A 17479-nucleotide genomic window follows, 5' to 3' on the forward strand; every position below is an offset into this window, starting at 1 on the left:
GTGTAATCAAAACACACAGCACATAAAAACATGCCTTTTAATTTTAGCGGCCACGTTAATTTTTCTTTTTCAGGAACTTACTGACGAAAGTGCTTTTGAGAATAGTCTTGCATTACGCTACATGCTGACAGTTGTTGGAATCATGGCTTCCCAGTGCAGCCTCTCTACTTTATTTCCTTTCCAAAGTAAACTGGATTATGATTTAGATGATGCTACAACAGAGCAAGAAAAAGAAAATCTTGTGAACGAGTATTTGAAAAAGGTAGATGAACGAGAGGACCTAAAGATTCCCGATTTCCAGCCAGGTAAGGCTATAGTTGTCATGTCTCGACTTGAGTAGTGCTGCTCAGATCCATGGTAAAATTACACGCCCAGTCCACTGTCAATTGTCAAATAAAAGTGATTTTATAGGGATCTTGATTTTCAGCACATTTTGTTTGATAATTGATCTGATTTGTGGCTAACAAACATATGACAAATATCTCACTTATTCTGGTGGTACTGAAAATGATGAAACGTGAAGAGTGTATTGGTGGTTATTACCAAAAGTTGTTACAGGTTATATTGTTTTGTGCCTAAATGATTCTCAAAGAATTTTTTTTTTTTCTGGAACAATAAAGTTGATTCTGATTTGGATAAATGTTAATAGATCTCGTTTTTTATGCTGTGTATATTAATTTAACTGAGATTGTTTAAGGGTTAGTGTTACAACCAATCACTTCATAAATAATACTTTGAAGTCTTTACACTGTCTTTACAAAGAAATATTACTGTGGCAATAAACCGTTTCACCAGCAGATGGAGATCAGTAGATGATAGTACTTTTTTGTCACGTCTAGGATCTGAAATTTGTCTTAAAACAGCTTGCGTAGTGGTAGTGGTCGTGGTAGTAGTTCTAGTTCTATAAAAAATCTATTTAAGTCCTTTCCATTGTAAAGAACCTCTGCTGATTCCTTTAATCTCAGTAGTTGTCCGATGATTTTCCTAGAAGGCAGCAGCTGAGGTTATGAATGTGTTGTTTTTTGTATTGTTGTACAATCAGTAATATGAGTAATTCTACATGTTTCATTTGACAGGTTTGGAGTGGCTGAACACTGAGGGCCCATTGTCTATAAACAAGGAACTGTCTGGTAAAGTGGTAGTGTTGGACTTCTTCACTTATTGTTGCATAAACTGCATGCACATCCTGCCGGACCTGCACCAGCTGGAGAAGAAACACTCCGTGGAAGGTATGCACATCAGGTTACAGTGTCAAATTTGGTATGAGTGGGATGTCTCCCTATGGGATACGCCCCCTCAGCAGTGGAAGCCAGCGAGATGGCCTCCACAATCCAGAGGGAAAGTCTCTGTTTAGAAGCAGGTTTTCCCTTGTGGGGTTTAGCCCCGGACACAAACAGCTGATCCATCTGTCCTTTCAACATTGGCGTCTATACCCAAGGGGATGTGGAGGTTTTTCAGCCAGACGCCAACCACCTCTGGAATAAAGGCTGGATTGGGGCACAAGGTTAAGCTGACCGCTGACATTATCGGTACTGAATTGCATCAAAGCTGGATAAACTGATAGAGCATGAACTTCACTGACACGCTTGGCTGTCTTAGCAAAATAATCTTGTGACAGCATCTTCAGGTCAATGTCCCCCAATGGAAAGGGATGGATAGGGAAGGCCTGTAGTAAAACTGCCAGGTCCCATGAGGATGACATGGGCTTGGACATAGGTAAGGCAAGGCAAGTTTATTTGTAGAGCACATTTCATACACAAGGCAATTCAAAGTGCTTCACACAGGAGGAAAAAATCATTAAAATCACAAAGAAGTTACAGAAACAGAAATACAATAAAATTAACTAAATACAAAATATGAATAATAAACACCTAGCCACAAAGGGTAACGTGTTTCGGAGTCCAACTCCCGTCAGGTAAAGGTAACGGTAAAGGTCTCCAGACTCCTTTCATGAATCGACAAATAGTTGAGAATGCCTTCTTCTTGTCAGTAAGGTCCTGCAGGAATGACAAAATTACATTCAGTGGACAATTAAAGGTGACCAAGCCTGCATTAATTTACCATGACTACTGCAACTCCCTCCTCACTGGCATCTCCTCCCATTCCCTCCACAGACTCCAAATGGTCCAAAACTCCGCTGCCCGCCTCCTCACCCACACCCGGTCCCGTGATCACATCACTCCCGTTCTCCGCTCTCTCCACTCTCTCCCCATCAAGCAGCGCACAAACTTTAAAATACTCCTCCTCACCTTCAAAGCTCTTCACCACCTTGCCCCCCCCTACCTGTCTGACCTCCTCATCCCCCACCGCCCCTCCCGAGCTCTCCGATCCTCCTCCTCTCTCACCCTGACTGCACCAACATCCCGACTCAAAAGTTTTGGCGACAGAGCATTCTCCCGAACAGCACCCCGACTCTGGAACTCCCTCCCCCAACCTGTCCGCCACTCTCCCTCACTCACAACATTCAAATCCCGCCTAAAAACATACCTCTTCACCCAAGCCTATGACCTCCCCTACCCCTAGCCTCCTCTACCCCATTGCCTACACTTCTACCCCCTGTTACATCCCCATCTTTTTCTCTCTACTTCTTCTGTCTTGTTCATTTTATCTGTATATTAATGTGTTCTGTACGTGTTGTCCCCCCTGTCTGTAAATACCCCCCCCCTTTTTTATTATGTTCAGCGTCTTTGGGTCACTGAAAAGCGCTATATAAATAAAAGTTATTATTATTATTATTATTACCAATCCTCAAAAATGTTCCACTTATTGTCATAGAGGAACCTTGTGGCATTTATAGTGGGGTACCGTCATGCAACGACATTGCCACTGCCAGCCACTCAGGGCTGGTCTAGGGCCCTGGTATAGGGGTTCTGTGAACACACAAGGGGGCGTATCACATAGTGAGACACCGAATGCTTTTAATCATTACCCAAAAAAATTCAAATTTCATCCTCCAAATCTGAACTTTGCTTCTAACCCCATGCTTTTACTGACAGAGGATTGGTTGTAGACCTCTCGATTAAAAAGACTCGAGCTGATTTTGATTTTGAAATTGTTGACTCCCGATCTTGATAAAAAAAAAATTGTGCTGCTTGGTGGCCAAGTGGATATCGTGAATGCCAGGCTCCATGTGCAGCTGGCTGCAGCGTCATGAGTTTGAAAATTTCCTGCCAATAAAGCCTACAGGTGAAAACATTTCATGTGTTAATTTAGTATTAATACACGTGGAAATCTACAGTAAGGTGCAAGGTCTTGTATTAAACATGAATAAACCAATAAGAAACTTAAGGATTCCAAACTTCAACTCTTCTTATAGTGTTGAATCAACATAAAGTTGACCTCTGGTTGATAGGCGTCTTCCGTCATAGAAAGTTGGCTACTATCATTCATATCTTGGTTGTGAAGAGACGGCCACTCAAAATAATTCCGAACTGCAGTGTCAGTAATGATTTCTCTTGTAGTCCGTCCCCTGCTATAGTTGAGTGTATAATCTTTCATGTATAGCTCAATAACTTCCGGGCTTGTCATAACTCCTTTGGTCTTAAAGCGTGAGTTTAAGGGACCATAGACAGACTGCATACATCCACAGTTTATCATAACACTGGCCTTATCTTTGGCAATGCATTGGGTACATTCTGTTGCTGCTCTGGTCAGTGAAGTGTGGGAGCTGCCCTGTCCAGTCACTCCCACAGTGAGTCCACCCATCGGCACCACAATCTGTCCTGTGACTGGCATTGGCAGTACGTGACGAAATCTTATTCAGAACATGTTGAATCTGAAGTCAAAATGTATATTTTGTGTGTAGAGAAAATGAAGGAGCAGACTGCTGACCCTTTTCCCCTTTCTACAGTGTTTTGTCTGTGCTTTTTGTTTTGTTTTGTACTGTATGTAATAATCCCCAGCACCATCCAAAAGCCTAACCACACATTTTAGTGCTTTATCAGAACACTAAGATTTGATCCTATTGACTATTTTACAGCATTTGGAGATTATGTAACTAATCTTCTATTGATTATAATCAATTTAGCTAATTTGTGCACAATGGGAGTGGTGTGTGTGTTTTTTTTTTTTTTTTAATAGTGACATGTGGTTAGTACTCAACATTTCCTTGAAGTATTTATATTTTAGCTTTTGCTGAAGGGTCAGGGACAGTGTAAACTGCCCCTGAATGTTTTTCCTAATATCACGTCCGCTCTACTTTTTCTCATGATTTTGCTGCAGACGCACGCACATATTTATATGTTTACTTGTACCCAAATCAAGTTGATATAACATGACGATAGATGGAGTAGTTAGAAAAAATGTTTTTTAGTAAAGCACATTTAAAACATTTATTCAAGTGAAGTGTTTTGAAAGATGAAGTGTTTTTAATGATAATTATATTATAATTTGTATGTATATTTATTATGATTTGTATGAGATATATTGATTTTGTATTCTGATTTTCTTCTTGTTTTAGATGGATTGGTGATTGTTGGAGTGCATTCTGCTAAATTTCCAAATGAAAAGGTAATGCATTTTTAGCAAAGAGAATTGTTAATTTACCAACAACACATCGCAGCATGACTAATATGAAGGGATAATTAGCTCTGTCACAATAATTGGTATATTGACTTACTCGATGTATAATACATTTACAAAATTAGTTTTCTGTTGTGGACTCAGTATTTGCTCATGTGCTATTGCTGTTATTCAGAACATTGTATTATTGCATTCAGGTGATAGTCCAGAACTTGTATGAAGGGGGGTATTATATATGATTATTGGCTCTTGGGTTATAGTTTGGATATGGCTGGTGAATTTACAACTTTATATGTTGTTCACTATTGAAGATAATTGTTTCAGAGGCATAAAATAGATGTAATATGAAAAATATGAAAAAAATCAAATATAATTATGTATTATCGTTTCAAATTTGTTATAGTTTCAGGCCTTGTGGTCATGATGTTTAGACTCTTCTATGTACAGTATATCTAATGTAAGCATGTCTCATTTTTAGATTATTTATACCTACCTTCCTACCTGTTCACTTTCATGGCAGGTTTTGGACAACATCCGAAGTGCTGTCCTACGCTCTGATATATGCCACCCGGTGGTGAACGATGGCGATGCACAGCTCTGGCACGAGCTGGAGGTGTCCTGCTGGCCCACTCTGGTTCTCCTTGGCCCAAAAGGGAACCTGCTCTTCTCTGTGGTGGGCGAGGGCCACAGAGAAAAGTTGACACTCTTCACTGAGCTGTCCATGCGTTTCTATGGAGAACAGGGCCTGCTGAAGTCGCATGCAGTCGGCATCAAGCTGTTAAAAAACTCTCTGCCGCTTTCTATTTTATCCTTCCCCGGGAAAGTGGCAGTGGACAACAGCAAGAGGCTGGTTATAGCGGACACTGGACATCACCGAATTCTGGTGGTGTCTCAAACAGGCCAACTTTTACACGCTATTGGAGGTAAGGACAATATTGAATGGGTTTGCCAATGATGACTAATACAATTTAAATAGATTTATAGGAAAGGCAAGTTTATTTGTATAGCACAATTTGTACACAAGGTAATTCAAAGTGCTTCACCCAATAGGAAAAAAATGCATTAAAATCACAAAGACATGACAGAAATCACGAAACCTTAATTTGTATTCATTCAATTTAACAATTTTGTATAGCTTTTCTTTTAACATGGCACCGGTTAACGGGCTATTGGAGCAGTAAGTAAAGCTATGCCTATAAAGTTAATGATTTAAAGACAAAATGAGCTGGCACAAGAATTCAAATTGGTCAGAAATATTACTAAAGAGCAATTATATGGCTTTTCAATGTACAGGGAATAAACCTAAAAAAAACATAATAGATAAAGGAATGGTGCACTAAAAGTCATACTAATGCGAATTGAAGTTTAGCCTCCTTCATAGATCTATTATCAGGTAAATAATCTTTAATCAATGTTATTATTGTTCAGGTATCCTGGCATAACCTTGGCTTGGATGTCATATATGTGACGTCCACAGACTCTCTGGAGGACCAGAGGGAGCAGTGTTGAGTGTTTTTTCTGACCTTTTATATTTAGAGACTGGGGCTTTGAGAAGAGCGTGTGGAGCAGAAACCCAATAGTCCATGACTTGTTTGTTATTTTTCATTATTCGGGAGACTTGCACCTTTGTCCAAAAACATGCAGCTGCGAAATAAGAGCACTAAATCCTTTCCATCCCTCCTAAACCAACAATTCCTCCTTTTTATTCTATAATGAGTCAGATAATGAGCATCTCCACTGGCACTGTCCTTATAAAATCAATTAAAAAAACACTTGGTTAGACACACAACTGATAGTTTGTGTGTCACGGCCTCAGAGGAAGCTTGTGGTCAGTCAGCAGTACTGTCACAGACCAACACAAGACTCTTGACATCATATAAAAATGTAAGCTTGTGTTTATATTTTTCAGGTCTTAAAAGTGGCAGACAAGATGGTTCCTTTTTAGAAGCATCATTTAACTCTCCTCAGGGTGTAGCAATTAAAGGATACGCTGTTTATGTAGCAGACACAGAAAACCACCTCATCAGAAAGGTACGCACTTAGATGAATGTCATTCTCATACGTTACATGTGGATTGCTCTATCTGCTTGTTCACTCATGTTTTAATCCACGTTTAGCTACAGGTTAGTCACGATTTAGACCTGAGCCGTGTACTATGAAGCTGGATATGTGGGTTAGGGAGGTAATTTCGGGGTTAACCCTGCTTCAGGCCTCTGGTTTGGTCTTCTGATGTCAGGGTTGGTCCCGGTTTTGCTGTGGTGTTTGAATGCAGCATGACTTATCTAAATGTTTGACATAGATTGACCTGTTGAAGAAGAAAGTCTCTACTCTGGCTGGAGTTGGAGTCCAGGGAACAGACAAAGAGGGCGGAGCCATGGGACCAGAGCAGCCAATCAGCTCTCCCTGGGATGTGGCTCTAGGTACAGCCGGTAAGTTTAACGTGCTTGTATTCAGGACACACGTTGTGTTTTGGTACCTTCAAAATGGGGAAAATGTATGTAAACATTTAATACATAAAGGTCCTAAGATATGAAGGTATAAAGGTCTATTTAAATTATTTTACCTGCTTCCAATATCAGACCCAAGTCTCAGGGAAGTGATACTACCTGCTGCATGTTAATCTTGAATCTCCACTGCTTTTATTGCTTCCCCTGAGCATTGGTCATATCTCTATAATATATATTTTATATCACATTTATTAAACAAGCCACACTCAAGGCATTGAGATAATCTCGGTTTTATGCTTTTTTTATGTATACCTTTTATTTTTAGGATGGTTTTAGTTTGGCAACAGAAAATGTCAGGTAAAGTGAATGTTTTTAAAAGCATTATGTTTGAAAATCATTTCCAAAGAGATGAATGTGCAACACGTATATGTCTATTTATATTAGTTCTGTATTAATAACCAGCAGAATTTTCCTTTTGAATTTGAGGCTTCTGTTTTTATTGTTTATTTTGTTTGGATTTGATGTATATTTGTTCTTGTTTTATTCAAGACTAATTTGGCAATGATTAATTCTTCCAAGGAAATGTCAGTTAAACATCTTAAATGAAAAATTCCCATTAAATCATGAATAAGTAATTTGATAATTTAGTATTATAAAGAAGATGGAACATATGAAACAGTGATTACATTTTTCTACAACAATGACCCTTAGTGTTCAACAATGTAACACAACCTGCTGCTAGACCCAAATAACATGGCCTATGACTGCATTTCAAGCCCCTGTGATGTCATTGCATATTCATGTTGTGTTCAGTATGGAGGATGAATAATTAATTGAAAAGACCCTACACCTTTGAATAGTGCCGCAGTCACACTGATGCGGCTCGTCAGGCGCTGCCGTTATCAAACACAGAGAGACGCCGAGCTCGGCACCGCATTCAAAACACAATTGAACTCTTGTCTATGAGGCTTGTGTGTCTGTCAAAATGAAAGACCTGTCTGTAGTTTGACTGTGGCATATGGTCAGTGCCAATCTTCTAACTCGGCACAGATGGAATGAAAAATGTTTTGAATGTCGAGTGTTGCGACAAAGCGAAGCATTAGAAGAGCTTTATTGAACAGCATTATCTTTGGAGCTCAGATGCCGACAGACGACATTGCGATGATGGGCATGGGCAGATTAGATATAATTGTCTGTCTGATGCCAACAAGCTAAGTTACTGTTCAGATCTGTGGAGATGCGAGCCCGAATGCATGTTTTTTAAAGTATTTTTGCGCCCTATAAACACCTTAAAACACATTATAAAAATACAAAATTGATACTTTAAATGCCCTACTGTGGAAAGTTCCAGGCAAACAAATGACACATCCATGGAGACAAGCAGATAAGATAAGATAATCCTTTAATTTCCACACCCTCCAGCTGATGATGATGGACCCTCCAGCAGAAAATGTACATGGTGCACCTTTAACTGGTTGTGTTTGCTGTTTAGGTGGTGAAGAAGACAATGTACTGTGGATTGCTATGGCAGGCACACATCAGATTTGGGCTTTGTTTCTATCAGCCGGAAAACTCCCCAAAGGAAGGTAGTGTCAATTTGAAACCAAGTAAATTTGAGACCAAATGTTCTTTGTTTGATCCATTTGCTGCTGTGGAAATGACCTGAAAATGATCAATGTTATCCAGTTTGTGAGCTCTGAGTTGTGGTTTTATCAAGCTCGTGTACTGTGTCAAATTTACCTCAAGTCTTTTGTCCTGGTGATCAGTTGCATAAGTTTCTGTTGCCCAGATGTGTCACAGCTAAGCACATGTACAACTGATCAAGTACTCAAAATAAGTCATACACTAGATATGCAAACAGGGAAGAAACAAATGGTATAACTCGGGATCAAATGTCAAAAAAACTACAGTAAACAAAAGTACAGTAAACAAAAGAGCTGTGAAAAAACCCGATAAACTGCAGGGGAACTACTGGTAAATCAATTTATCTTGTGTAGTTTCAGAATACTTGCAAATGAACGGTAGGTTTTGTATTCAGAATCTTAAAATCTCTATTGATTTAACATTAGACTCACTGAAAATTCTATGAGGTGTGACACAATCCTGATTGCTACTCACAGTGTTGTGTTTAAACTGATGTTTTTATGTAGACAGGGAAGCAATCTTTTCTACTACAGAGATAATGATCAACACAAAGGACAAATTATGTTTTGTTTTGTTACCAAATAGTGACTCAACCGCCGGGACGTGTGTGCGATGGGCCGGCAGTGGCAGCGAGGAGAACCGAAACAACTCTTACCCACTTAAGGCGGGCTTTGCCCAGCCGTCGGGCCTCGCCGTTGCCCCGCACGACCCCTGGAACTGCCTATTTGTGGCCGACAGCGAGAGCAGCTCCATCCGTACTATAGCCCTGAAGGACGGCGCAGTCAAGTCACTAGTTGGGGCGGAGAGAGACCCGCTGGTACCATGTCTTATTTGCTATTTCATACACATTGATTTTATATAGCGTTGCATATTAGGCTGTGAGGAATATCTACTCTATGCTTAAATCTATTCATACCTTCCTCAAGTATCAAAAAGGATAGTAGTAAGAGTGTTGGCAGTTGTATTCAATTGTAATGAATAATAATAATAACAAAAGTTCAATTTCCTATACTTGATCAAAATGCACAACAAAATTTGATTATAATCTGATTTCTGAACCTCCTACGATTATTCAAATGACATGCAAACCACAAAATCTGATGTGAGTAATCGGAGCAATCATGAGCAGTTGATTTTGCGATTTACATATAATTTTAATAATCCTTTAACTCTGTGCGTGTGGATGTAACCACAGCTTGTTGATCGGCCAAATTTAAAGATTCCTGCTCAATTATTCTGCTATTGTAAGTTATAAAAATACAAATAAATTACACCCAAATCACACTGTGCCACGGAACATTTGTGCATATTTTACCACAATCTTTCATCTGTTTTTTGGTGCAGAACTTGTTTGCTTTTGGCGACGCAGACGGTAAAGGGATCGACGCCAAACTGCAGCATCCTCTCGGCGTTACATGGTCCTCGGAACAAAACCTGCTTTATGTGGCCGACTCCTACAACCACAAGGTAACAACAAGGCCGGGTCACAAGGCAGTTACGAGAGCACAACCTTCTCCCAAATTCTATCTGTGGAAGAAATCACGTGTTTTGCCGATGTGCTTGCAGATTAAGGCGGTGGACCCAAAAACAAAGCAGTGCATTACATTAGCCGGCACAGGAGAGGCCGGGGATAACGTGGGCCCAGAGTTGAACCAGTCCAGCTTTAATGAACCAGGAGGTCTCTGTGCGGCAGACGGAGGCCGGACTCTGTTTGTGGCCGACACCAACAACCATCAAATCAAAGTGTTGGACCTGGACTCCAAGATCGTTTCACTGGTCAGTACTGGGTGCTACAACATTAGCACTCGTTATAAACTAAGGGTGCGTTTCACACTTGTACCTGTTCTAGTCATTGTTTAGGGCTGGTCTAGTACAGGTTTAGTCCTTGTTTAGTCCCAAATTGAATGTGCTTTAGCAATAAATACATTCAGTCATTTTGTAAGATTTTCCTCACAAACCAGAGCCTTCTTATCCAGCAACCAACACATTGATTTTGACATTGATCAATAGCTATTCACTCCATTTACTTCCCAATTGATCTTAATTCATTTAAGTCTACCAGAGCATCCTCATAGAACCACTGCAGCCTACTAAACCATTCATAATGCATTTTTCACCCATTTTGTGGTCATTGAAGGCACTTGACTTTGAGGAGCTGTGTAATTAATCAAATTTCTATCCAGTAGTTTCAAATCGTCAATGGTAAGAATGGGTCTTTTCAATCCAGATTTCCACAGCCAAGCACATGGTCTGGAGAAGAATTCGGACTTTGGAGGAATACATTGGACTATATTTTGTGTTTAAAATTGAATTAGAAATCGTGATCAATGCTTGACCATGAACCTGTTGAGTTGAGCCAAATTGTCAAAGGGTAAAACCAAAACCAAACCACCATAAACTCGAAAACTCAAACAATTTGGGTTTGAGACAGATTTGATTAAACAGTTCACATTAAGTACAGGTGCTTCAATGATCTATAATTTTTCCAAATACAATGCTTTTTTTAATTTTTTTTTCAAAAGCAAAACAGTCTTTTATATTTCCCTTATTTCCTTATCATTCTAAAATGCTAATTATCATTGCAGTTTCCCATCTCCACCGACTGCACGGATGCCATACCCACCAGGTCGTCCGGCCCTGCCAAAGCACCTGCTCTGCCCAAATCTGCTGCCAGGAAACACATGTCCGCGGTGGCAGTGAGCGCGGGCCAGACCCTCACCCTGTCCCTCACGCTGTCCCTGCCAGAGGGGGCCCACCTCACCGACGGGGCCCCGAGCTGCTGGACACTCTCCGCTGAGGGTGAGGCCGAGATAAGATGTAGTTCTTTTATGTAAACAAAGGCAACTTCACGGCAGAAATTATATGGAAAAATCAAAGGTATTAAATCCGTGGCATTAAAAATGGACTAAATGCCATGTTCTAGCTGTAGGGAGTCAGTCAAATAAAGGTGCACACTGGAAGGTTAAAAACTGCTCAATACAATTAACTTATTTGTAATACTACGAAACAACAGGAACAACTCAGCTTATTTAGTTTCTTGTGCAACATAAATTAAACTGACATTTAGATTATTTATTTTTTTACTAGCTTTTTTTTAAATGGACAGTGTATATTAATTAGCATATGTAACAGTTACAGTGGAAATAGGTAAGATTATGGTAAAGGGGCTCGATTCCATCTGTTCTCTCTTGGCAGATAACACACAATAAATGGACCAAAGTTCATAATTGACTGTTTTAAGTGTTTTACTCGGGTCTTTTCACCTGTGTGCATTTGGTACAGGGTTCTTGTAATGTATTAAAATTAAACCTAATATAGACAGATCACAGCTTATGTAGTAAATGTATTGTAACGTATATAGGTGGCGTATTTGAGACAGCTTTTGCCTTTAGTGTCAATGTGTTAAAACAAGTTAGTTAAAGGCAGACTAGACGAGTTTGGCCCATAGGATTTCTAAAGCTACCATCCTCAAAGTGTGAAGTCTTTGCCGTTAATGGAAAGTGGGTTGAAGAAGAGACTGAACTTGAAGTGAAGTCCAAACGAGCAATTCCAATGTTCTTCTGTGGCTCAACGTGTCACGCGTGTCACGTGTCTTTTTGATCAGTCCTTTTGGCAGATAGTCCGTCTCTTACGTCTGATCAGTCTGTAGCTATCTGCCTTGACACATGTATTTACATTTTGATCGGGTTTTCCACATTCGTACATTCAAGCTTTGTATATTTTGTCCTTGCCAATCAAAAGGGTTTAATGTGAGCCACTCAACATCACTCACTTTGCTTTATTTTAAGCTACATTTGTCCTGTCAAGCTATAATGGACATGAATGATGCTCAGCCTTCACTGCACAGGTTCAGGGCGCAGTCGAGCGGCTCCCCAGCAGCGGCGGCCCACGTCGGCTGTGGGCTGCAAGGGCACTCGGGTCATCTCCCTGTTCCCACTGTATTTATTGCTCAAATATGATTTTTAAGCACTCCTCTGACCTCCGAAAGCGATGGGAGTGGATAAATGTCTTCACTGGGTTCGGGAACAAAAGCGGTTTTATCATTGAAGCGACGCTATGTGCTGCCGCTCGTATCAGCAGGTTATTTTGGGATTTTTGATAAGGCATGGCTCGGTTCACATAATTAGCCACCAGTCCATGTTATGCGATCCTCTGCGGTCCGATTATGCTCCCGTCTAGACCCTGTTCGCATCGAAGCGAGGGGCAGGAATGTTAATGGATTAAAACAGAAGTCAAGATCTGTTCATAATTGCGTTATTTTTTCTTCTTTTTTTTTTCTTTGTCATGACGTTTGAGTTCATTAATCACAACTGGCACAGATTGGAGTGATATTTTCTCACTGCGAAAGCTTTGTCCGGCCCATGACTTTAATTCATCTCTCAGCATTCACATTTTTATTGATGTGAACCTGTGTCTAAAAATACTCATCTCCTTTCAGAAAATTCATGTCCTTGTCTGACTCACAGGGGGACATTGGGTTATGGGTAAAATTTTAGAGCGGACAGTTCATTGTGCTACAAATGTCCGACAGAATAAACTAAACAAAGGCGGTATTGTCGCACACGTTTGTCATCAACGACAGTCTTTGTCTTTGTCCGCAGTAGATCATTTTGTTGTTTGGTGCTGCTGTGTTTAAATGACTTTATTGTATTTGGATGGAATGCTAATACATGATTTTAATTCATCAATATATCACACAAAGAAAATCTGTTCCAGAGTTCATAACTGCATAATCCATCATGTACTGCAGTGAAAAATGGTAATGATAATGGAAGTAATAAATAGTAATGACAAAAAATGGAGTAAAAGTATTTTTATTGGCTATTTAAGTTGGGTAATTAGTAGTAGTGGAGACTGTACATGTTATTTGTATCATGGGTGGGCAATATCGACAAAAATGACTATAAAATATGATATATACGACATTATGGTGGTAATGTGCCAAAATGGGTTAGTTATTATTATGTTTTGCCTTTTTCTTCTATTTCAGTAACTATGGTTTTATTTAAGTATTTATTCAAGTTAATGTCCTCGTTCTCCTCTACAGGGAACGAATGGCTTCTGGAGGGACAAACTGTGATGGGCGACGTGTCTGATCTGTCCCGGTCTCTGCGCGTCTCGGCTAAACTCCCCATCACCCTGAGGACCAAGGACTCCAGCGAGGAGCCCAGCCTCACCCTGAGCGTCTTTGTGTACTATTGCCTGGACTCCGGGAGCGCCTGCATGATGAAAGCCGCCTCCTTCACGCAGCCACTGCACATCAGCGCCATCCCAGGAGAAGAGGAGGTCACCGTGGCATTTGCACACGCCTTGTAGACTAAATACTATACTGGGCCATTGCTATGTCAGCAGATGGAGTCGTGAGACTGAAATTATGCAAACTGGTGTTGGTTTGAGGTGGTTTGTTAGAGAAACGCATATTCTGTGACATTTATACAGGTAGAAAGCCCAATAAAAATAAATAAAAGGAAATTAGAGTTGGGCCGATACTAATATTTGGCTTGCTGTTGCGATTGATAACCAATACTTGCCAATTAATTTAGATTTTAAAATCCATAAAAATAATAATGTATTGATCTGGGATTTGCTGCATGATTATGTAAACGTACAGACATATTTATACCCTGATTGCTCTTCTATGCTCATTTTTACTTATGAGTCTGTTCAAAAAGACACATGGGAGTGACACATGAGCACAGACTGGAGAACAGCCAACAAAAATGACCTGTCGCAGTAAGCCTTAATTTGTAACGCAACTTTTTAGGCCCGAGCCCCAGCAGGGCGGAGGGCCTATTGCAACTGTCTGGCCCGCATGTTTGGTACCCCGTCGCCCCTGGCAAGTACAGTGAACTAGCCCATGCCGAAGGCATGGATCATGCATACTTACTCCTGCTATGACAGAAATAGTCAACAATTAGTGAATGGGCGTAGGCCATTCACTCATTGTTGACAACATCAGCGCGAAGCCTCCTGGCATCGTCCCGTACGCGAGAATCCATGCCGCAGGCATGGGCCATGCTTGTATCTGCTCAAATCAATGGAAGTCTATGGGGAGTGGGCGGGGCATCCCGACGGAATAGGGAGTGACGAGCGCGTAAGCGCTCGTAATGATGATTCCACCCCATGGCGGCATGGGGAAGGCTTAGAGCTTTCAAACGATGTATAATTTGTTGTTATAGTGCAAACGGCTATATTGTTTTTGCTAAAAATATTATTATTATTAGGCCCGAGCCCCAGCAGGGGGAGGGCCTATTGCTCCCGCAACGCTGCCGAAGGCAGCGTTGCAACTGTCTGACCAAACATGCGGGCGCAGCCCGCATGTTTGGTACCCCGTCGCCCCTGGCAAGTACAGTGAACTAGCCCATGCCGAAGGCATGGATCATGCATACTTACTCCTGCTATGACAGAAATAGTCAACAATTAGTGAATGGGCGTAGCCCATTCACTAATTGTTGACAACAGCAGCGCGAAGCGCTGCATTCCTCCAAAAACCCTCCTGGCATCGTCCCGTACGCGAGAATCCATGCCGCAGGCATGGGCCATGCTTGTATCTGCTCAAATCAATGGAAGTCTATGGGGAGTGGGCGGGGCATCCCGACGGAATAGGGAGTGACGAGCGCGTAAGCGCTCGTAATGATGATTCCACCCCATGGCGGCATCGGGAAGGCTTAGAGCTTTCAAACGATGTATCATTTGTTGTTATAGTAAAAACGGCTATATTGTTTTTGCTAAAAATATTATTATTAGGCCCGAGCCCCAGCAGGGCGGAGGGCCTATTGCTCCCGCAACGCTGCCGAAGGCAGCGTTGCAACTGTCTGACCAAACATGCGGGCGCAGCCCGCATGTTTGGTACCCCGTCGCCCCTGGCAAGTACAGTGAACTAGCCCATGCCGAAGGCATGGATCATGCATACTTACTCCTGCTATGACAGAAATAGTCAACAATTTGTGAATGGGCGTAGCCCATTCACTAATTGTTGACAACAGCAGCGCAAAGCGCTGCATTCCTTCAAAAAACCTCCTGGCATCGTCCCGTACGCGAGAATCCATGCCGCAGGCATGGGCCATGCTTGTATCTGCTCAAATCAATGGAAGTCTATGCGGAGTGGGCGGGGCATCCCGACGGAATAGGGAGTGACGAGCGCGTAAGCGCTCGTAATGATGATTCTACCCCATGGCGGCATGGGGAAGGCTTAGAGCTTTCAAACGATGTATAATTTGTTGTTATAGTGGAAACGACTATATTGTTTTTGCTAAAAATATTATTATTTTTTTTCTTGTTCTTCTTCAGCGCTTTGATCTCTAATTTGACCCCCTGAACATGCTCAAAAACTCACCAAACTTTGCCCAAAATTCAGAATCGGCGAAAAATTTTGTTTTTTCTGGGCCATTTTTTTTTTCGTCAAAAAATGGCGCGACAGCGCCACCGACAAAAGTCAAAATACATTGCGCCTATGGGAGACGCCCCGAGGTCAACTTTGTCGTAAAGCTACGAAATTCGGGACACGCATTCCTCTCGTGAGGACAAAAAAAAAAATCATTGTGACCACGCCCCCAGACTTACCCTATGGCCGCCATCTTCCTTTGAAAATGAAAACACGCTGTGTTAGCCATTTTGTTCACGTCAAACTTTGACGAACTCCTCCTAGGGTGTTTTGCCCACCAACTTCAAAATCGGCGGACGTCCTCTGGATAAGTGGGGCATCTAAAGTTATCCAATTTTTTGAGATGCCTTTTACGGTCTGTGTGCGGCGCAGCCGCAAAGTTGGACAACTTATTTTGGAATATTGCAGGTCTAAAAATTGCTCCCATTTGATCAAAACCAGTCCGATTATGACCAAATTTGAATCAGTTGTTCAACTTTCTAGTTTGGACCAGTTTATGATGACAAAATTTAAATGGGCGCGATAGCGCCCCCTACAGAGTGACCTTTAAATTAACATTGAAGGTCAAAAATTAGTTTTACCAAAATGTTCTAAACTTTACCCAAAATTCTATTTTGGCGTCCCGATCAAAAAAACCAATCAGACAAATGCCTTATTTTTTACGGCGTAGTCGTAGCGATGACATAAACTTCCCATGTTATCCCTATGGGAAAACCGCTAAATCTCTCGAATATCAACATTTTTCTGTTTCACACTTTAACGAACTCCTCCTAGTGCGTTTTGCCCACCAACCTCAAAATCGGTGTACGTCTTCTAGACAAGTGGGGCATCTAAAGTTATCCAAATTTTAAGGATAGCTTTTACGGTCTCTGTGCGACGGAGCCGCAAACGTTTCCCAGAATTCTGACTATTTGGCCTTCAGAGTGGCCTATAAGCAATAGAGTTTTTCCAAATGACATGATATTTTGAACAAAATTCTAATTTGCCATCCTGATCATGAAAGTATGAGAGCCAAAGTCATATTTTGTACAGCGTAACCGTAGCGATGACAGAAACATCCCATGTTATCCTTATGGGAAAATCGTAGAATCGCTCAAATCACCACATTTTTACGCTTCACACTTTAATGAACTCCTCCTAGGGCGATTGTCCGATCAAGTTCATATTTGGAGAATATCATCTACACAAGCGGGGCATCAAAACGTATCCATATTTTGATTCTAAGTGCTACGGTCTCTGTGTGGCGGACCCGCAAATATATGTCAGAAATGGGAAAACAGCGAAATCTCTAAAATGACCACATTTTTACGCTTCACACTTTAACGAACTCCTCCCAGGGCGATTGCCCGATCAAGCTCATATTTGGGGAAAATCATCTACACAAACGGGGCATCAAAAGTTATCCATATTTTGATTTTAAGTGGTACGGTCTCTGTGCCGTGGAGCTGCAAATATACTGTCACAAATGGGAAAAACGCCAAAT

At 41.2% G+C, this 17479-nt stretch overlaps 1 protein-coding gene across 1 annotated transcript; it reads left to right on the forward strand.

Moving 5' to 3' along the window:
* The first annotated feature begins 129 nt into the window (after nucleotides 1-129).
* On the forward strand, nucleotides 130-14196 carry nhlrc2 (NHL repeat containing 2). Its single transcript, XM_072455743.1, has 12 exons — nucleotides 130-305; nucleotides 1077-1229; nucleotides 4460-4509; nucleotides 5042-5444; nucleotides 6431-6552; nucleotides 6821-6950; nucleotides 8461-8554; nucleotides 9198-9429; nucleotides 9957-10079; nucleotides 10179-10388; nucleotides 11198-11411; nucleotides 13660-14196. Exons 1-12 carry the CDS (start codon nucleotides 143-145, stop codon nucleotides 13926-13928), a joined length of 2163 nt encoding a protein of 720 aa, XP_072311844.1. The 5' UTR covers nucleotides 130-142; the 3' UTR covers nucleotides 13929-14196.
* Nucleotides 14197-17479: the final 3283 nt, after the last annotated feature.

Source organism: Eucyclogobius newberryi, unplaced genomic scaffold (genome assembly GCF_026437365.1).
Source record: "Eucyclogobius newberryi isolate DKJ021-1_F unplaced genomic scaffold, fEucNew1.0.hap1 SCAF_20, whole genome shotgun sequence".
In the NCBI taxonomy this organism is placed as follows: domain Eukaryota; kingdom Metazoa; phylum Chordata; class Actinopteri; order Gobiiformes; family Gobiidae; genus Eucyclogobius; species Eucyclogobius newberryi.

What these genes read in the sequence shown, in the direction of transcription:
- nhlrc2 (XM_072455743.1), top strand. Translation starts at nt 143, where the DNA reads ATGGCTTCCCAGTGCAGCCTCTCTACTTTATTTCCTTTCCAAAGTAAA. An exon ending in ACTCCAAGATCGTTTCACTG is followed by an intron (nt 10,389 to 11,197) that starts GTCAGTACTGGG and finishes TTATCATTGCAG; the next exon opens with TTTCCCATCTCCACCGACTG. An exon ending in CTGGACACTCTCCGCTGAGG is followed by an intron (nt 11,412 to 13,659) that starts GTGAGGCCGAGA and finishes TCTCCTCTACAG; the next exon opens with GGAACGAATGGCTTCTGGAG.